Source organism: Semicossyphus pulcher, unplaced genomic scaffold (assembly GCF_022749685.1).
Source record: "Semicossyphus pulcher isolate SPU_LCO1_2020_fin unplaced genomic scaffold, fSemPul1.0.p SCAF_19, whole genome shotgun sequence".
Classification (NCBI taxonomy): domain Eukaryota; kingdom Metazoa; phylum Chordata; class Actinopteri; order Labriformes; family Labridae; genus Semicossyphus; species Semicossyphus pulcher.
The window spans coordinates 22,710,712-22,732,961 of record NW_027211692.1 but is presented as its reverse complement, the minus strand read 5'-3'; the positions used below and the strand labels follow the sequence as shown (position 1 = coordinate 22,732,961).

Below are 22,250 nucleotides of genomic sequence, written 5' to 3'. Positions count from 1 at the left end.
ATATGCAGGAAGGACACTCCCTTTGGTCACATCATGTTTCTATGTACAGACTGCAGACTGAATGGCTGCTCGACTTATCCCTTTTCTTTTAATTGCATGTTCTTTACTCCTTAATCGGTAAAGTTTAACTTCAATTGTTGGAAACAAGCACGGAGGGTCAGATGTAAGGTCCCTCCTCACCCTTGCTCCTCCTACTGAAATTAGTTATACCTCAGTGTACCTGTATGTGTCAGTGTTTCAGATGGTGTGTATTTGTTTTACAGCCAGGGAAAGCCGAAGAGCAAGCAGCGTTATAGGAAAGAAGTTGGCCGGTCAAGTGGCAAGTTAGAGAGCAACAGCCCTCAGGAAGTGGGTAGCGAAGAAGAGGAGAACGAAACAAAAGGAGAAAAAACAGGAAGAATAGAGGCAGGAGGGAGAGGGGGAGAGGAAGGGAGGGGGGTACGGAGATTGGGTCAGTGAGAGACACAAAGTGCAAGTATACACAGTGTAGCGAGAGAGCCTGACAGCAGAGTATTACCCAGAGGACGGAGGCTGAGAGCGAGAGAGACTGCTGAGAAGTTCAGTCTGTCAAAATGCTGAGGCGGAGAAGAAGCGTGTCATTTGGCGGATTCGGATGGTATGTTGCCTTGTCATTGAATGCAAATATGTGTGTGTCTGCATTATGTGAGCACATGCTCATGATTTTGCAGATTATTATTATAGTGAATGAGTGTTTATTTATTTTAGTTAATGATGCGCAAGTGTTAGTTTTGCGTGTGTGTGGTGCTAAAATGATAACTTTTTTTAAAAAGGAAGGATGAGTGGAGAGCTGAGGCTGATCCTCAGTCCACAGTCTTTGTGTGTGTGAGTGTGAATGTACAGTTTCACTCTGCGATGTCTCTGTTCAGGGAGGGGATTACAATCAACAGGCTTCTTTGTCTCTGGCTGCTGTTTAAGTCTGTTGCTGTTGTGAAGCTGTCCTGTTATGGGACTGTGGACACAGCTCTTTGCATTCACGTTCTCCTGCTCTATTGGCTGACAAGAGTTCCCAGGATGCAGCACTGAAGAAGCTGTCAGAGAGCCCATTTAATGCTGAATGCGCTGACACACTCAGATTGACTGTTTTTGTGCTGGCACCCCTGCTGGTTGCCCTCCTGACACTTCAGAACACTTAACCTTCACAGCTGGGCTGAGGCAGCCTTTACGGCCAGCCAGGCTTAAACAGTCTGAAACTGAGAGAGCTGAAGCAGCAGCAAATCCCATTTCAGATCAGATATTATTCATAAAAACTGGTGATTTCTGAGAGAAGTCATGAATCAAGTGTTTTTTTTAGCTTTATGGACTAAAAGGATATTTCAGGTGCTGCTGCTTTGATTTTGACAATAACTTTGTGACTGTCTCCTTTGATTCGCCAAACATAACTGGAGTGCCATAAGAAATTTCTTGACAGCTCAGCAACACATTTGAATGTTGCGCTATTGGAGACAAAAGCGTCATCAGACACAGCCTAAGTGCAAAAATGAAAGAGAAGATGATTATGACCTCAAATTGAATAAAGCCTTATGACTGTCAACCAGCAGAGGACTCTTCATAGAAGTCTTTTTTTGGAGACCAAATCTCCCTCAAGTTATGAAAAATCTTGTCAATTGTGTACGATTGTTTCCAAACACAGATTACTTTTTTTCTTCAAGAATTGCTAAGAATGAGTTATTTCATACAATTCTTAAATTAGGGGAAGCTGCACTCAAAGTGAGCAATTATTTCACCTGATTGTCAGAATTTTAGTTTGCTTTAATGTCTTAATGGTCAGCAGGACCTTTTCCAATTTTGCATTAGTTCTGCACACACAATTGAATTGAAAGTAAATACAGTGAAATGAAATGCAGCATGCAGAAAAGACAGGACTAGGACACAGTACGACACGACCTATCTTCCTTTCCTCAAAGATTTTATGCGAGAAGAAAGTGCTAAACCATAGCATGCTGGTAATCCACCAACATTGTGCTGTAATCTTGACCTTTTCTGAACGGTCATTTATTAAGAATCAGAGTGCAAGCAATTTTTTATTTTTTTTTAATGTGAGATGCTATGAACCATGCAGCTACTGGAAGCTAAGAACGGCATTAGCTATGTAGTCTTGTTGAATACCATTATAACACTTTTCATCTGAAGCTTTAAATAATCACACTTTCAAGTTTCTTTGTAAATTTGAACATGTTTCTGTTTTTGGATATGGACATACACACTTATGGATGCATTAATGGCTAGTTAAAATGGGGAGCCATTTGTGCATTGCCTCAAAGATACATGTGAATGCAGTGCCACAGTTAAGAAGAAGAAGAACAAGAAGACATACTTCATTAATTACATGTCCTTATATTACATCCTAGTCATTGCACTTTGTGATGTCATGGTCTAGAATTAATCCCTGAGGGGAAATATATATATATATATATATATATATATATATATTTTTAATTTAGAACTGAACCTGAAACTTAGAACTGACTTTGAGCGTGCAGACCATTTGTGAGCATTTATCACAAATATATCCTGTGCTGTCTTGAGACACAATTATCCCCAAATGCGAGTAACAAGCACACATAGTCTATTAGTTGATTCAGGCATAGGGTGAGGAGTGTAACTGCTTGTGGTAAAATCCAGCACAGACTACAGCTCAGTGGAAGATGCCAACATTTAACAAGTTCAGATACCACAACACTGAGATGAAAAAGCTAAAAATTGTGACATATCAACTGGAATTTTTTCTGTTTATCAAATTGAAATATATGTCTGTTTCTGCTTCTCTAATAAAGCAATATGCAAACTTTAAACTAGTCAATTCACCAGCTGAAACTACTTTACTTGCTGCCGCTCATAATGAATCTGTTATCTTGACATATCTCGTTATTAAGATGAAGAACAACAGCACCTCAGGTCTCTCTGCTCAGCGTCATTGCCTCTGTTCATGCTGTTGAAATTCACAATGTTGTTCATACCATTCAAAAGCCCTCGAAAAAAATTCAAATGATATTTAAAACATCCAGGTTGGGTAAAAATAGTATGCACTGCGTACACTGTGTGTATGTATGTCTGTTATGAGTGCGTGTAATTACATGAAAAAGATAGGGCACTGTTCTGCATGGTTCAGTCTCAAAAGTAATGGGATTAAAGTATCAACGTCATCACATCTTCCTTAGAGAGGCATGTGAGAATGCTGTAAAACAAGCACTGAACATGCACCCAAACACCCGACTGCCAACAGATAAAACCCTCAAATATATGAAAATGTACAGTTTTCCAACTGAGGCCTCACAGAGCATACAGATCTCCTGTATTAGTAGCTGTAAATAGCAACTGAACTGGAAGGTTGTTCATGTTACATGTTTTGATTTCCATGTTTTTAGTGTGAACAGTATGTAGTGAAGCATAAATCACGAGTAAACACTGAGACCTCTCATACCAGTCTGACCAGCTTGTACAGACCTAACATGCATACTCCACTCTCTGACCGTGACTGTACACTCACACTGATCTTTACTGTACACATTAACTGTGCTTATGCTGTAATTAAATATTTTTTTGATACAAGCAAATTTAATTTGGCTGTCACAACAGAAATATGTTGGTTACACCATTTTGATTTTTTTTTTTTTTAGAGAGAGGACAGTGGATAGTGGCAGAGATGGGGGAGAGAGAGTGGGAATGACATGCAGCAAAGAGCCATGGGCGGGAGTTGAACTCGGGGCCTTTGTATATGGTCACCGATTTAACCACTGAGCCAAACCGGCGCCCCACCGTTTTGATTTGCATGTCTTAAGGTGTTCATGTCTAGTTTAACGTGATCAATAACATTTCTTTGTTCTCCCCTGCTTCTTCTCCAGGATTGACAAGTCCACTTTGTCTTCACTGAAAGCTCGGTAAGTTCTCCATTTAAATTTTCAAACGTATCTCAATCTTTGTTTGAAATGTGCTAGTGGAGAAATTCCTGGGAAGTGCTGATTTGTAACAGTTTACCACTGACTGAGGCTGCCACTTTGGCCCCATTGTGTATATGCTACATTAAAGCACAGCTTCTACTGATATCCATTACGCTGATCGAATATGTTTAACGCCTCAATAATCAATCCAATCCAAAGTCTATTTACATTTTACTTTAGCAGTACACAATAAAATACATCCACTGCAATCATAGTCAACACACAGAAAAACTGTCCCTTTCTTGAGCAGTTTTAATGTACTGCTTCATAGCTTCCCTGTTTACACTTTACAGGCACCCTCTGTCAGGTGAGCAATGCATCTAAAGTCATGTTCGGCCGAACCCGTGGGCAAGACACTTAACTTCTTTCTGCTCCAGTGGAGATGGCCAGTTGCACTGGGTTACCGTGGCTGCAATGTTAAAGGCTTACTGTATGAGTATTAGACTACCACAGTGAAATTTCCAAACAACTCCTTCATTTCAGAAAGAAATCATTTGTGCTTTGTTGCACTCACAGCAGGTTGTTTTGGGGGATTTTCCTCACAATTGAACCAGGACAGACACGTCTGTTTATCAATCCCTAACCCTAACCCATAGATGTCCTGGACATTTTATTCCTGTTATTGAAGTTGTTCAAGGCTACAGATGGATCCCATCAGGCCTAACTGGGGACTTTCTTTGTTTGCATAGGTTACTGGTTCTCTCACAGGCTCACTGATAAATGTGTAAGGCATAAGCTCTTGTCTTTATTTATCCTTTATTGACACACTGGCCTCAGATGTGGAGATGGTCAGTTGGCCCTGTGTGGCTACCCACTTTACACAAAAGTCTCAGTGGTCTAAGCACAGTTTCTGCAGGATAGTTTACATTACATTTAACACAAGTCAGCTCTGACCAGTTACTATTATCACAATCATTGCCATAGTAAACTGTTTAATAACTGCCTCGTGTTGCTCCACTACTAATGTTTGATCAATTGGACAGATGCCAGTGTTCCCTGTCACTTTGGCTGTGTTGTGGAAACAAAAATTGACAGTGTTCAGCGGATAATTATGAGCTTCCTTTAAAACTCATAGCTGTAAAGGCAGACATAACAGTGGAGGTTTGACAGATTTGGATTTCCATGACTGGGTTGTGCGAGTTAAGAAAAAAACATTAATTTTGAAGTGAAAATCCCATTGTGTAATGATAGTTTGAATCCTTCGTCAAATGCATTCTGGACTGAAGGGCAAGGAGTATTGGGGATATCATTTGCTCAGTTGTGTGCATGCTTCATGCGGTGTTTTCTGAGGATATAAGGTGTGGACTCGTGGAGGTTGTCATAGTAATGAGAAGTGAGGGGCTTCAGTGTGTTTTTTTGTGTAGAGCACTGCCCTTTGTCTGTCACTTCCTTTTAAGGCGATTCAATGAAAAGAAGATTCACTCTCTGAACAAGTTCAAACCTCCTGTGTTGCATTATGTACTGTCCTCATCTCTAGCTACCTTTTGTCATACCTCAGGCTGTCTATATTTGCCATAATGTGGCAATGCCGATACACGCAAGACTTTGTTTTGGATTGCTTTAAGTATTTAAAGAAAATTTGGTGACTAGAAGCCTTGACTTAAAATTTTTTCATGGGCGTTGGTCAGTCCACTGTCACAACACACACACACACACACACACACACAATGTCTCCCTCAGTCTCTTGCCAGGTGTCATTAGACCCTTTGCTCTGGAGTGGCTCTGAATATGAACAAGTGTGTCGTGACCTTCTGTCTAGACACTGTATAGCACTAATTGTGTGTGTGTGTGTGTGTGCGAGTGTGTGAGTGTGTTGAATCCAGCTGTTACATTAATAAAAACAGGGCACAGACAAGCAGTTAAGACAGAGAGGATCAGGATGACGCTCTGCAGGATAGAAAGGATTGATATGTGTCAACTTAAACTTATACTGGCTTCCAATTAGTGACAGATGTGACAGACAGATGGAGAAGTGAATCCTTGTTGTGGATTTACATGTGGAGACGCTTGACATGCAAACAGGGTCACGTGGGATTAATTGTAATGTGTATTGAAACTGTTTTATTTTACTGTCCATATCTAATGAAAAAAAAACAACATTAAATTAGAGTCAAAGCAAAACATTACCAGCCAAAAAGATTATGAAAGAAAAAATCCCAGAAAGGAGGAGGAGATCACAAAAGGAAAAGGTGAACAAAGGAGGCAGAAGGCCAGGGGAACAAAAACATCAGATGGTTGTCTCACTTCAAAGTTTGCAGCTGCAGGGCAGCAGGTGTGAGGATTTTATTTTGTCTGGCCTGCCCTTAGTTCATAGTGTGCTTTTTATTCCTCCCTCGTGCAAACTTTCTCTCTCTTTTTCTCCCCTCTCTCCTCCTGTCATTAATCTTCAGTGCCTCTCCCCTGCTCATGGTTACCACAAAGAGATCTCACCGCCTTCACCGAACACACAACTCCTCATTAATAACTGCATAATCAAACCCTGTGTGTCCTTGAAGCCAGGAGTGTGTGTGAGAGCAAACACATGCATCTGTTTTATGGGTTTTGTCTTGAAGTGGTCGTGAGGGTGAATGAATATTATAAGTGGACAAACAGGGATAATAAAGGAGAGAAAGGATGAAAAGAGAGAGCGAGAGAGAAAGAGAGAGAAAGAGAGGGACTGAGAGGTTGAACCTGATCATATTCTATGTAGACTTTGACGATGCCTCGCAAACTGTGGTGAGTAATTGCTGCCTGTCTTATTTTTCTATATAATTGGAATTATTATTATAGTTGGTCTTTATCTTTTTGCTTCTATCATCTCCTTATTACATCAAACCTGCAGTCCATCTGGAGATGAGATTTGGATAGTGTAAGGTTTGCTGAGATCAATTTATTATTTACATTGTGAATCAATATAAGATACATGTTCACAAAATCCTACCTACTACATTCTACATACTGAAATGTAAAATTCCATTGACCATAAAGAATCAATGGTATATAAATGTAGTTACTTTAATGTTAAATACGTCTGGAAGAGTATTGGAATATACTGTATGTTAATGGGATTTACCTTTTCGAAACCTTTTTATGCATAGTGCATTGTTTATTAAATTGTTTAATATTCATTTACACAAAAAATTGAGGGGCTACTTAAAGAAGTGTTTTTGCTCCTCTAAGATATACATGCTTTATAAATGTGGGTATAATTAGTTGCTTATTTTTAAGTTGCGATTATATGAAATAGATCTTTTTTATAGACATGATTCTTAGTTATTGTGTTTTTTTGTTGAGCATTGTAAATACATGTGGAACCCAGGAGGAGTAGCTTTATTGTTGAAGTTACAGATTAGGGAGAACAAGAGATTACTGAAATGAGTCAGTAAAGTAAAGCAGGATGGATAAGAGCAGGAGTTTTTTGCTGTTTGTTGTATGTGTTTTTCAGGAAATTTGATAGTTCGAGTCATAAAACTCCTCAGTCAACATTGATCATCACAACCTCGGATACAGATGATCCTGTTTCATGAGAGGAGGATACGTATAAAGTCCAGATATATATAAGTAGAGCTGCTTTACAGTGTGCAAAATGTGCTATGTCTTGTATCATTTACTGCTTTATGATGACTTTAGGTAGATTTCCAGTGCCATTTCCACTGCTGCCTCTCTACCCTTCTGTTATTAACATCCGTGTGTGTGTAAGAGAGAAAGAGTCTGCAGTCAGCTGCAACTCATTAGACATTAATAGTTGTCATGCAGTATTTCCATCCTCCTTGGACCCTCCTTCTCAGTCTTATGCTCTTCTCCTTACCTCTGCCTTTCTCTGCTCAAATCAAACAGAGCAGCTGCTTACATCTGAGAGCATCGTCCGCTCAGACATGCTGCCTGCAGTGCTGTGATGCGGATCCACAGGCACCTGTGGTGTTCTCCTCTGCACTTTGCAATTATAAAGCTGCAGCCAGGCCTCCCATTGAATATATAGCGTTTAATATACCTTTTTACCTTCACCACTTCTTAGTCTTGAGATTCGTTTTTGGACTGTGTAAGTGTACGTAATGGTTTGTTTGGTTTAAATTATTTTGTACTGTAATTGGATGAATACCAATATGTCCCTTTTTTTGTCCATCTGAGTGTTGTGTGACAAGAATGAGGCCGAGGTTGAACAATGAATGCAGACATTAACAAAAGGAGTAATGTGAAAGAGCTCTTTAAAAAAATTTGAGCATGATAAGAGGAATTGCCTTTTTCTTGAGAAAAGTGCCTTCCCCTTATAGTTGTGTAGCCTAGATTTTGGTGGCCGAGTGTAAATGTTATCTGTCTGCCAGCATCATGGAAAAGAGCAAATGGAGAGCTGCTATTTCTGGAGCCTGGCATTTTCCCTATCTCCTGGTGCACCTTGTATTTTGCAGGGGATGATTGTTAGTGGTGAACACTGCAGAACAAACATGAAAATAAATGTCTGCTGATATCATATTTACCTTTACTAGGTCATGGCTAATTAAAGCTCAAGACTTTGCTCTATAGCTCAAGGAAGCAATGATTAGTCACAGGAGGCTGTATACAAGCTTAATGAGCTGTTAGCTTTATTGTGTTCAGCTTATTGGGCACATTTGTTGATAGTGTACACAGTTACAGTCTCCCACGTAATCTAATATAGGCCTGCAAAGAGAAAGGAAAAGATCAGTAATGATGGAAAAATGTTCAGTCTGTTTTTATCTCAAACACAGCTGCTCAGACTATAATTATCAGCATGGGTTAACCAGAGTTTGGCGCCACTCCCTCCTCGTAGCATCTCGAGTTAGTTTCCCACCTATGAGTGGCTGCAGGAGTGTGTGAGAAACCGGTATAGAAACCAAGACCACAAGATACATGTAACAATGTGAGTTGTGGATGTGTGGAACTCCACCCATCCTCAAGAGCTCAAGAGAGGAAGTGCAACATCCTCTTCTCTCACACATACAATTTCAACAAAGTAAAACTGCAGAATATTATATGATTTATTGCAGCATTTTTATTTAATAAAAGACCAAGTTATTTTGGTTACTATTTTTAATGCAATGGGACTTGAGGTACATTTTCAGATTACACTTGATAATAGCCATGCAACTATATCTGCATTAATCCAAAAGAGCTCTCATATCAACTGTTTCTAGATTAGTGTTTTACCGGTTTCTGATTATGTATTTACTTCATGCACTCAGGTCTTCTCTCGGCTGGAAAAGTAGTATACGCATTGCCTGGAGTTTTCTGATTTCTCCACAAGAGGGAGCTAATGCCATGTGTCAGACAGTATCACTCAGAGGGAGAAATCAGTGGACTGAAAACACCTGAAGTGCTGAAAAATGGTCACTAGAGTGAGCAGTTTCTCTGTTTTCATGCATGTGTCAAGCTCTGACCCACCTGTTAACATGACTACCTGTTGAAGCTGGTATTGGGAACAGCTCTACATGGTCTTTATTCATTGTGAAACCAATTTACACTCATTGTTTTAATTATCTACCAGTTCATCCAAGATAATTCAAATTGTTTCAGTGAGAATATACTTCAAAGATTTTTTTTTTTTTTATAGATAATGAGTTATACAAATAAATCGTTATCTATTACACATAAAAAAGATGCCATATAAATGTCACCTGACATACAACACCTGAAACCAAGTAGGCTTATGTCAATAGATTACCACTGCCAGATAAGTGAATTGTGTTTTTCAGCCATACTGTGGATAGCAGCCTATAGGGAGCCAAGGCTGTCGTCATGGCAACCAAAACTGGGATGGTCCACTATGGTTCATTACCATGGTGATAGGCCCTAGTTGTCTCGTCTTTCAGCCAGACTAAATTGCCAGTGCATCAAACATGACCATTGGAAAGATAATCTTTCTTGGGATGCTTATGGGTGCCCATAGCAACCACACTGCATTTTCCCCCATTGATCTAGAATCAGTGTGTGTGTGTGTGTGTGTGTGTGTGTGTGTGTGTGTGTGTGTGTGTGTGTGTGTGTGTGTGTGTGTGTGTGTGTGTGTGTGTGTGTGTGTGTGTGTACAAAGGAAAGTGGATAAGATACATAAGGGACAGCATAATGTGAATGGTAATATGACACCTACAATATGTACTCTCTTGAATAAATAACTGCAAACCGTCTGTCTAGAGGGCGAGAGATTTTCATTTAATTATTTTATCAAAGGAAAATAACAAGATTTTTATAGATTTATGGCTATAGCAAGCACGGTAGATTTATTAAGGAAGATCAAGTGGCTGTTGCTAGCCAACACCAAGGTAGGGACAGGAGCTTCTGTCAAGAACAAGGTTAAATCTGATGTTACTGTTGAGGGGTGGACGCTTGACTGAGTTACGGTATTCAGCAGAAAGATTAAAGATAATGGATGGTATGGTTTTAATGACAGACGATAAATCATTTTAACTGTTGGCATCATTTGAAGACTATTTAAATGGGGTTATATAATGAAAAACCTTATAAGCAATAGTGTTACAATATGCAGTAGTAATTGAGCATCCATGTTCGTCTACTGTCTAACCTAAAGTAACATAAGAAGGTTTCAATGTTGTGTCTTTTTACTCTCATAAGAAAGATGCTTTGAGCTCATTTTAGCACAAATAATGAACACAATGAAACACAGGAGGCTCCTTCAAAATAAAAACATTTGGTTATGTCCTGGTGTCTCATCAGAAACAAACTGATTGATTCTCACACTTGGCAAAGATGAAGACAGGACCTCTGAGACTGTACAAAGTGATTGCTGCTAACTTCTAAACACAGTCTTGTTCTCTCTCTTGACCTCATGGAAACATTGATTTATTGTTACCTTTATAGTTACAGCAAAGTTGTTGGAGTTGTTTGTTTACACATGCGCAGATATGGAGCTACATTAGCTTTCATTTGGAGTCGCATTTCTGGCGACCCCTTGTATGTCCAAGATGGAGTCTTCTTTTGTCACTGTTTTGCTCTCAACCGACTCCTTAATGTAAAAGATTGTCTAACTGTGATCACCAGCTAGATGCTAACTGTGTCTGAGCAGGAAGGGTACAGTGTTTTTTATTTTAACTTTCTTTCTGTTGCTCCTAGAAAAAACTCAATGAGAGCTGTAAGAGTAAATCAAAAATCAATGGTGCAGCTGAATGAAACAATAAAGCTCTGTAGTACTAAGGCAAACTATCACATGCATGCAGTCATTTAATTGATTCATTTTGAATGTGTTGGTGTTGAATTGGTTTAATTAGAACATTTTATACAAAAGTATCATAACTTACCTTTTGGATCTACAGCTGAAAACATCTGGGACATATTTCTGTACCATATCCACAGCAGTCACTATGTTCTTTTATGCCATTTTGAAGCTTTAAATTTAATTTAATTTTTGGCAAAATGATCTGACAAGAGATAAATACTAGCTTAAGGCCAAAAAAAAAAAAATACTATAGTCATTTCCATCTCATCTTCTCTCTTGTCTCTCTCTTCTCTCTTGATCCCTAAAATATGTGTTGCCACTAGTGTCCCTGTGTGTGTGTGCTCTGCTTGTTAAGCACAAGTCTTGTTATTCTTAAGTCCCCCAGACGACCAGCTGCCTCTTTGCTTTCGACAAATATTTACTTGTTGCCTTCAGCTGTGACACTCACACACACTCACACACTCAGACTAGCTGATAAGCGCACCATCTGGACTGAGTGCTGGCTGTTAAGGGCTCATAAAACAGACCCTCACCTATTTAAAGGCAGAGTGCTCCCTGAGCGGCAAGCTGTGGAGAACAGGTAAACAGCACGCAAATGTTCACTTCTGCATTCAGCCATGCACAGTTGCACGCACGCCCACCTTCATGCACATCTATATCCACGGGGGACGTAGGAGTTGAGACGAATGGAAGGTGAGAGGATCTGAAGATGTACCTGTTCTTGTTCTGTGAACGTCTTCATCTCTTCAGCCCTCAGTGACTGTCTGTGAGGGAAAAGATATACAGGGATGGATTCTGCAAACCTAATCCTACAGTTGCACACGCATCAGTACAACAAGATAAAAATATTTGCACCAGTTTATTATTATTATTATTATTATTATTATTATTATGATTATTAGTAGTAGTAGTAGTGCATTATTTATCACAGTAAAGGGATTTAAAGTTGCATTCATGTCTACTTTATAATGGTGAAATATATCATAATAATCCAATATAACATCTTGTAAAAAAAAAAAAAAAAAAAATACTATAACTATGAACTAGTAATATCTTGCCTGATATATCTTATTCCTCTGTGCCATAGAGCTCCACTGTGTTGCCCCGCTCACTAACACACTAACACTAACATGTGTATTTATCCGTCCCTGGAAATAGATCCAAACAAATGCACAATTATTTATTTACCTCTCAGGATTATTGTGCTTAAGCTACATGCATGCTGTACAGAGTTAAGGAAATAAAGGGGTGGGGAGAGACTTTCAAGAAGGGAGCAAGGAGACTATAATAGACCAGGAAAGACAGATCCTTTGATGTGATTGGACAGACAGAAAGGAGAGAAGAAGAAAAGTATTTTCCTTCCTGGCACAGTAAACCCCTCACTGCAGAGATGTTCATCTAAAAGGAGAGAAGAGGCTTATATATAAAAACAAGATTTTTTTTCTTGTGTGAAATAAGCAGGAAAGGGGGCAGAGGAAGAGAGACGTGGAGGCCAGGATGAAGGAAAGAAGACTGAGAGCCAGATTGAGTGCATGGTTGCCTTGTCTGTGACCCTATATGAGATTTGCAAACAAGCGCATGAAAGCTGATGAAAGAACATAGAGTTTGCTTTCTATCATGCTATCAATTTCTTATCTCTCACACTGCAACCGTGTCTGTAATTGTCCATGTCTGAGGACCAAAAATGTTTTCTCTTTGTCTCACCTTGCTCTTATTGCCGGCCCAAAGTGGAATTAAGGGTAAAATCTCTATAAAAGCTGCATTTGGCTTCTATTCATCTCTGTGTTTTATCAGCATGCACACTCACAAAAGCTCACACACACTTTTCCTCTTAGTCGACCATTTTGTAAATGCATCTGAGGCAGTGAAGGCCGTGTCTCTCTCGGGCAGTTTGTCCTTGCCTGCTTGGCTTAAATGTTTAAGCTAACAGCTTCAAAGACAAAGGCTTGAGTTTATAGATCTTTGCATTTTACACCTTAAAAATGTAATAACATGGTAAAGAAGATGAAAATCGTTTACAGTGAGATATGCACCAGTCACAACTGTCTGTGCAGAATGTTGATATAACAAAGTATGCATACAATAATCAAAATGAATAAATAATTAATTCTGACAGATATCAGTATGGTAGTATCAGTAGAATCAGTGGATATGCTAGTATTTATTTTTGTTGATGTTATATTTATTTATATTATTGTATATTTTTTACATAACCCGTAACAAAACAAACTAATATAATCAATGTTCTGTCATACAGCAATTACAATGATATCTAATAGAAAGTTATGCACATTTTTTTTGTACGTTATCTTTTGGATCAACACCAACAACAACAACAACAAGGTCCTCCAATATCACGCTTGCTAGGCCCCATTTTTGTCTCTTATAGAAACGCACAAGGATGCATTCTTACAGTATATTGTTAATTACAAGGTTTCCTATAGAATCTGTTAGGACTGTTTAGGGTCATTTTTTCTAACTCGTGCTGTCAAAATACTGCGTTTATTTTGATGAATTAATCATAGAAAACATGTTGGCAGATTATTTGCACTCTATTAAGCCCCCTGACCTCGTACATATCACTGAGCAAACAACTGTCCACATCAGCTTTGTCAACATGATGGAAGCAGATGCACTGGTGTACACTGTCCGATAGAACGTCGCCAACCACAGCAATCAGCATTATGCAGAGGGAAAGGTGTGCATGTCTGTGGAGCAGATTAAAGGAGTTGTGAAACAACACTTTAATAACTCAAAGCTGACTTTTTGTTTCATACGAGACTCAAGTCCAATTTTGTTGGACCCATCCATTGCCCCTGACCACTGCCACATCATGCCATATCAGTACTTCTTCATCCACCTCAGGTAAGACCTGTACATGAGAAGAAATAGGTGCAGCAGGACACATAGTCTGTCTATTAGTCTGTCCTAAAAACTTAGACTCACCATTTGCAGTGATTTCATTGATTGGTGACAACCTGAATACATACCATCGTCAGAACTACTTATTAATGTGCTTGAGAGAAAGAGAGGCAGGATTTTGCCCAAAGCCAATCTGCCAACACATCACAAGAAAAGAAAAACAATCATGCTGCAAATAGCCCAGAGTTAAAATAATTATCTGATGACATTTGTTTCGCGTTCAAATGACAACAGGGAGACGAGGGCCAGCCAAGGCCAGTGTGATCAGTCTTTAACAAAGGACCGTCTGTGATTTGACACTGTAATCAGTGCTCACAAAAGGAACAGATATATCACCCTGCACCACTTACATCTCATTTCTCTGCTCCATCTCTAGCCTGTGATCTCTCGCATTTTCTCGCTCCCGCTTATTTCCTTCTGGTTTATTGTATGTTTTTTATATCCTCACTCAGTCTTACTTCCTCATTTGTTTTCTTCTACTTCTTTTTTCCCATATTCCCCATGGTTATATTTCATGGATGTTTTGCTGTATATGTTATCCTTGACGCTGTCTCTTTTGATTTCTTCTGCCTATTTGTCAGTATATTTCTCTCTTATATTCCTCCATTCTTCTGTTTGATACAATGAAAATATCTTGCATCGAGTTATATAAAAGGATCAATTTTACTCTCATGCCCCTATGTCTGTATGTAGCTCAAGCCAGCAGCAGATATTGTCAGCTCTTTGCACAATTTGGGAGGTTATGAGCTGGACTATTTCTTGGCCACCAATGAAAAATTGAGGAACTGGGTCCATCCAAGAAAGCTCCACTTAAATATGAAAAATATTGTTGTACAAATGTAATTATCATAATCATTGCAAGACACAATCTCAGCCCTGACTGCTTACCTCTGCAGGGTGTACTCTGTCTCTTCCCCGATGCATGCTGGGATATGCTCCAACCCCTCATGATGACCCTGAATAGGATGAGTGCTCTGGCAAATGGATGGATAGAAATATGGATTGGAATGCTCATGCACATGCTCTACCTCTTCCCTATCATCCTCCTGTTTTCTCAGTCTCTAAAAAATCTCATGTCATTGTATGGCACATTTAATATTCATTACTAAATAAGACACAAGCCTTCCTAGTTTGTTAATTACAGTTGTTGAAAATGAATTTATGTTGTACAGCTTGTATTAAACTCTGTACTTTCCTCTCAATGCCGACTATAGCAGCCACGGTGTTGTGCACTGGCTGTCTGGGTCGTCTGTGCCACAGCCTATCTGGAGACCAGACACCAATAGTCCTGCTGATGGATCATCCATCAGACACCACTTTGGACGCTCCAGGGGCAAGAGAGCAGTTTGTAATAGCTGTCTGGGCTGGCGAGTCTTGTATGTGTGTGTGTGCGTGTTTGCGTGTGTGTGTGTGTGGGTGGGGGGGCTACTTGAATATACCCTGTTCTCCCCAGCACCTCCGTTCTGCTCTGAAGTGCTGAAGATTGCACACTGGTCCTGCTGGTACTTCTTCACACATAAAACAAACACACACACACACACACACACACGCACACAGAGACAGTCTTATCACTCTTAACTCTTTAGTTTATCACCGTTATTTCCCACAGCTGTGTCCCAGGGAAAGTTGACTGCTGTGTGTACATGTATGTGTTACAACTTGCCAATATTGCAGCTCAGCTTGTCATCCAGCATTGTGTGTGTTCTTACATGTTTACTGCCATTATCGCTCAAGGCCATGTGAGCCTGAGGTGTTCTGTCAAACTTACTGTCATCAAACAGCCTCTGAGAAAGTACAGACAATCCTGTCCCTATCCTTTCTGCAATGACCATGCACTGGCCATGTGTGTCTGCACTTGATGTCTATATTGAATCATTTGTCATGTCGCCTATATATCTCTCAGGTCTTTGTTTTCCGTGCAATTAAATGTTCAGTTCAAGAGGAAATTACATCAAAGTTACTGCCATTATATCAACCAGTGGCATCCAGTTTAACATCTGCAATATAAATGAGTCACAACACGTGTGGCATTCAAGCTCAAATTAAATAACACAGTCTATTTTCCATTGAAATAAAGCAGCTGGGATCAATCTCACCGTCTGTTGATAAAAGCTTTCACACTTGTTGCTGTAAACACCAGGTGGCTGATACATGTAACCTTTTTTCCAGCAGAAGCCACGATAAATAAGACAAAAAGGGTAAAAGGCGAACAGAAAGGAAACAATGACCAACAGCCTTTTCATTGGAGACAATTCAATATGTAATAGCAGGAAAACCCAAGGTATAGTTTCTAGCATTTACAATATTTGTAATCCACATTGGGTTGAAACACACTTCCATGGTGATTTCTCTTTTTAAAAATCTTAGGTCCTTTGTCCTGATGCTGTTGCTGTATCCCCTCTGCTAGAAAGTTTAACAAGAACTTCATTTGAAGCATACTGAAGCCTTAAAGATAATGACTATATAATTTACTGTTTTACACTACGCAAACAGGGATTGCCCCTTTAATGAAGGTCAGTTCAGTTTGAACATTATCAAACTGTTTTGGTTTAAAGTTTGACTGGCCTCTTGCATTAAAGACTGGCTCTTTGTTGTTCCAGACTCCATACGAGGAACACGTTTGTCTTCAGGGTCAGTGCAGTATAACTATAACTATAATCTATAACAGCTGAGTTATTGAGCTCATTTTATTCTATCTGTCACCTTAACTCACACTTTAAGGGTTGGGCCAATGTGTGTATGAAAGCGTGCGATTGACCGTCACACACCACACACTCTGTCCCCCGCCTTGTCTCTCCCTCTCTTCTTCTCCATCTGTCGCCTCCTCTCCAACACATGGTGTCTTGTTTTGCCGAGTCAGCAAGGCCCCAGGCTGTGTGGGTTACATGTATAATCACACATATTTACACACTGCTGCATCTCTTATGCATTGTTGTTTAACGGGAGTCTGTGTAACAGAGGATATTTGGGGGTTTAAAGTAGCTCAGAGAAGGAGATAGAGGGATGTAGCATGTGACATGAAACTATAAAGAGAAGAAAGCAGAGGAGGACAAAAAGTCTCAGTCATTGTTAAAGAGAAAGTCTCTGAGGTCCATTCATTTGAGGTTGTCCTGAAATTATGTTAGCGTTGTATTGAGGAGGATTTACAGAGTGAGCAGAGGAGAAGGCTGATGAGATTAGTTTAAATTAAAACCCTCAAGTAAAGCCTAATCTGTATCACATTAAGCTAAAGTGATATATCATTCAAAATGGCCACAATCCCACCTCTGCAATAATACTATTAAACAATTTTGCTGCATAATCCACTTCTCCACTGTCCAAATACAGTATATTCCTAATATGTTGCACAGACATAGTTTCACTAGAACTATGAGGAGGGTTATTGTGCGACATGGAAGCAGAAACATTTATAATAAGTATTAAACTGTATAAATTGCTTTTAGAGGCAACATAGGGGCAGTGAAACAACCTGTGAATAAACATGACACATTATCACCTCATAAAGTGGCATAATGAACAAAACATTGCCTTTTTACATATCCAATACATTCTGAGCAGCATTAGCATTCATTTGGAGTCTAGTTTTACTATTTTTACACTGTGTATTAGTCTCATCTGACTGAAGTATGTTAGTCTAGCTGCAAAATACTCCACGATGTGCACCAGGAGTTAACTTTGTCTGTCTGCCATGCAGTGCTGGGCTGAGACTGTGTGAGTTTATAAGACCTGTTTCACTGAAGCCAGCTTCCTTATATATGATCCTGGAAAAAAATTCAAGAAAGCGGTGAAAAACAGTGAGGTTGCAACTATAAAACCAAAATAATTTGCTAAAAGACACTAAACTGCTCAGTAGAGCTGATAGAAACTGCAGTTGAGTGACAGTTCCCTGTGGATTTGTCACTACAAACAAGCTCCAAATTCAGTTTATCAATGCTTGTAAACAGCGCACTACAAACACTGTTTCATATAAAGTTTTACAAAGAAAGAAACGTGTTGGCCAGCTGAAGAGATAGTAGTGATCAAAAGATCGGCTGATTTCCCATGTACTTGCTCACACATTTACATGCACATGCCATGGTCACTCTGTGACCCACTAAATACAACAGTCAAGGTTATGTGGGGTTGTCTGACATGTAGAGTCGTCATGCTGTCACTTGGGTGTTTAACAATGTACACTTGAACATATTTTCCTGTACACCATGGGTGTGATTGAGCCATCAAGGTTTAAAAAACAACACTTCTTGAATGAAAAATCCTTAAGAGAGAAAAGTGTAACATGTGTTTGGCTTTCAGAAAGTCAGTGTTTGGTTACCTGAGTTAAACACAACTACAGACCTTGAACATTACATACAGATCAAAATTAGTAATTAGCTAATGAATACGCATTTTTTCTAAAGACATTGCCCCCTTATTGTCTTGTTATACGTTTCCATTTCTGATATTGCAACCATGTACATTTTTCCCCATCCATCTACAACTAATTGATTGTAGTAGTCCAATATAAAAGCAGGCATTAGGCTCTCTAAGAACACTTTCCCTTGGATGTTTGAGGCGTAGGAGCTGTAGGTGGTAAAAGGGCAAAGTCAGGCATTTGGACTCTTTTTTTAATAATAAAACAGACATAAGCGAAATATAAGCCTTGATGAAATTTAAGACCTCTCAGGATTCAGGCTCTCTTTCCACAGCCAATAAACATATGCCTCACTGACGATGTTGTTTTTTCATTAGGAACCATGAAGATTTTTTTACTTCACCACTTTTTTAAAATTTATATTGAAAAATGATATTCACTCTAATAACAGTTACTTTTAAGAATGAAATGACTTGTATTCTCTTCCTGCATTGTACCTATTGTCTTGATGTTGACCATATGTTGTTAATACCAGTGTTGAGCTCGAGCTGATGTTGTGTACACTGCTCACCACTGAGCTGAACTCATTGCTTCCCATGTCACTCCATATGATATAGTGTCTTGCACTATATGTGGGTACATGCTTGTCTATGTCTGTGTGTGTTTCAACCTTTTATTTTATGTGTACATAACTTATATGAGAGCAATTTCCCAGCCTCAGTACAGTGTAATAACTCACTTCTGTTACCTTGCCTAAGAGGAACAAAGAGCATGCTGCAGAAAAGGCCAAACCAATAATCCAGTACTTTCTGTTTGTTTGCTGCTCTGTTGATGATATGGTAAAACAGTGATTCATGAAGCTTTAAACTTAACAACAGCTGTCAAGTAGGTCTGGGAAAATCCTCCATCACTGGGTTGACAATTCATTTTTTGTTGCCTACAAAGGAAATGGTTAGTAAGTATGAGAAGCTACAGCTGGCAAGTCTGGGCAGACACAGAGCACCACCCAGAGACACTCAAAACTTATTAACAGAAAAGCAAGACAGAAACTTCATTGGATAGAGGTGTGCAAGTATGCTTAACAGGGGGGAAAATATCTTCTGAAATTGCTGGCTCATTTTCCTTTTCTTCTATCAGGTGAAATTTATATCAAGTGCCATTTTCATTAATGTAATGTTCACAGATATGAGTGAACAACAAAAAAACTCAACATCTAGAAAATCTAGACTGCTAGATAGGACAACAAAGATTTGGTCCTATGACATCAGACATTAAATTTGTTATAGACTGAATGACAGGAGTGATCTTGAAATTGGCTTCTATATAAAACCATAAATTCAAAGTAAAGAAAGGGAATTTCATTAAAAATATAATTACTTTGGTAAATTTCAATATTTTTTCACAAACCCCATAAAAGGGGTACTTCAACAATGTGTCAGTTCTCCTCAAAAATTGACATCCTCCATCCTATCAGCGGCACTCCTACTGAAGATATAAATACTTAAAGTTGTTTTTTAAAAGGCTAAGGGCCATATCCTACACCCGATGCAAAACGCAGACAGCGCAGTGCAAGTGGTCTAGTTTCCAACCACAGCCGTTGTAATTATCATACCCAGCCCCCACTGTGCACAATTGCAGCCAGACTGATAATCACGCTTTTTGATCATTATTGAGATCACAATTATTAATCACGATTAAAGAGAGCAACGCTTTCAGTTCCATTTTGTGCTACATTCCAGCTCATGAACAAATTTTGCATCAAACTAAGACTTAAAATTAGGTTCTTTACCTGAATTTGGTGCATCCTGTAGAGGCAAAATGCAATGCAAATTGCATTGGTAGTTTCAGTGTGTCTTTGGGAGTTGGGTGGAAAGGGGTGTCGCACTGTACAGCATTGCTGTTATGGGTGAATGGACAAGGACGGGGAGTAACAACATTATTTCTCTTCACACACAGGTATGCACTCTTTGCATATATATATATATATATAGTTGTTGTTGGTTTTTTTTCGCTTAATATTACTTCTTAACCCATAATACCTCCAAACAATGTTACACACAGTGTTAAAATTTCATTTAGAAGACGCCAAGGTAGGGTCTGATCTTTCTGATGTTGTACAGGGCAAGTTGACATGACTGAGCAATTGAGGCCACATGAACCTTAAAGGTTAGCTGGCCATCAATTATGACACCCAGGTTCTGGGCAGACTTAGTGGGATGACAAGGAGCTTTGTCTTGGATAGGTTTAGCTGAAGGTGGCGTTCTTTCAATCATTTGGAGATGTCGTCAAGGCATGACGAGATCTGTGCCGAGGCTGTAGTGTCATCTGGCTGGAATGACAGGGAGAGCTGGGTATCGTCTGCATAGCCATGGTATGAGAAACCATTCGGGGGTTGGGAACCACTGGCCTACATGACATGCACAAACAAGACTTTAAAGACATAAGAGATAAGTATATTTTAAGATCGGAATGAAAAACTTAACAAAGAAGCATTCACAAGACAGCTAGCCTACATGTTCTCTTCCCGTTTTCAAAAACTGCTGTAACTACGGCAACCACAGACGTATTCGACTGAAAGATGCCAGTTAACATAGTCATCCGTTAAACCCAAACATTGGTCTCTGTTGTTTACTATTCCACTCTAAACATGACATGCCAGCTGGCTGTTAGTTTAGGGAGAGCTTGATTTGATATGCAGCAGGGTTTTCTACAGCTGGAGCATGCATTTTAAATGTCAATATCAGTGTCAATCATGTTTATTTAATCGTGGAAAGCCAAAATCGTGATTGGGATCAATATTAGATTGAATGTGTAGCCCTATGCTATCTTGAGGCAGATATATCCTCAACCTGCACATCAATATATTCCATACTTGATGTACATATTTGCCCTGCGTGTACCCAGGAAGTTTAACGAGGAACATGTCAAAAATGGCTTAAACACTTTGGATAAATAGCAAAATGCCAAGCACAGCATTTTAAGCATTCCACACAAAATGCTATTCTGCCAATTTTAGCTAAAAGCAAATATAAGAGGTAAACACTGAGCTGATGGAACACACACTCTCTAGAGGGAAATTATACTGAATGAGCCATAAGTGGAACAGAAACAGGGACGTTCATGATTATTTTAATAACTGTGTTTAGCTTTTTATTGAATTGTGTGTATCATAAACTCCTCTATAAATAAGTGCACATTGGTTTTTGGATGCACCTGCATATGTGTAAGAATACTGAAGTGCTATATATCTGTATGCACAACGTCTACGTAATTGTACTGCCCTCTATAGTTCTTTGGAAAAATGGGCCAGGATCCAAACAAAGAATGATGGAAAGGATCAGTGTGTACTGTACAAGGGAGGAGAGTACACAAGAAGGAGAAATAATAAGTAATACAAGGTTAGACTTAATAGCAGATACACAAGCATTAGGATGAAGGATTTTTTTCCTACAGAATGAATGTGAGCCCGTTTTCCATACAGATCATTGTCTAATGTTTTAATTATTTTTGTAAGTTTACTTTGTAAAACTGTTGATATGAGGATGGAAGCGAGATAAGAGATTAAGGCCACAAATAGAAACAAAAGAGAGATAAGCTGTATGGGAAAAGATAGAGAAGTAGAGCCAAAGTAACGACAGTTATGTGACATTAAGCGTTTAAAGCCAAAGTGAGGATCTGAAGAGCAAATACAGTAAATAATTGGATATTTTCAGGTATAGAGAACAGAGTTGGTAAATGAAACCAAACAATGCATAAAGAGTGAATCTCTTATTTAAATAAATAATACCAATTTTATTTCATGACAATGAACATATAAGGGACATCAGCTAATATACTTACATGAGAAGCAGAAGCT

The 22,250-nt window shown here is 39.1% G+C and overlaps 1 protein-coding gene across 1 annotated transcript in view; it reads left to right on the top strand.

The window, feature by feature from the left end:
• The first annotated feature begins 256 nt into the window (after positions 1-256).
• Positions 257-22,250, top strand: part of rap1gap2a (RAP1 GTPase activating protein 2a) — a 59,234-nt gene continuing 37,240 nt past the window's right edge. Inside the window, exons 1-2 of the mRNA XM_069667984.1 lie at positions 257-616; positions 3,864-3,899. Coding sequence (XP_069524085.1) covers positions 573-616; positions 3,864-3,899 — 80 coding nt within the window. The 5' untranslated portion in view covers positions 257-572. The remainder of the gene's footprint in view (positions 617-3,863; positions 3,900-22,250) is intronic.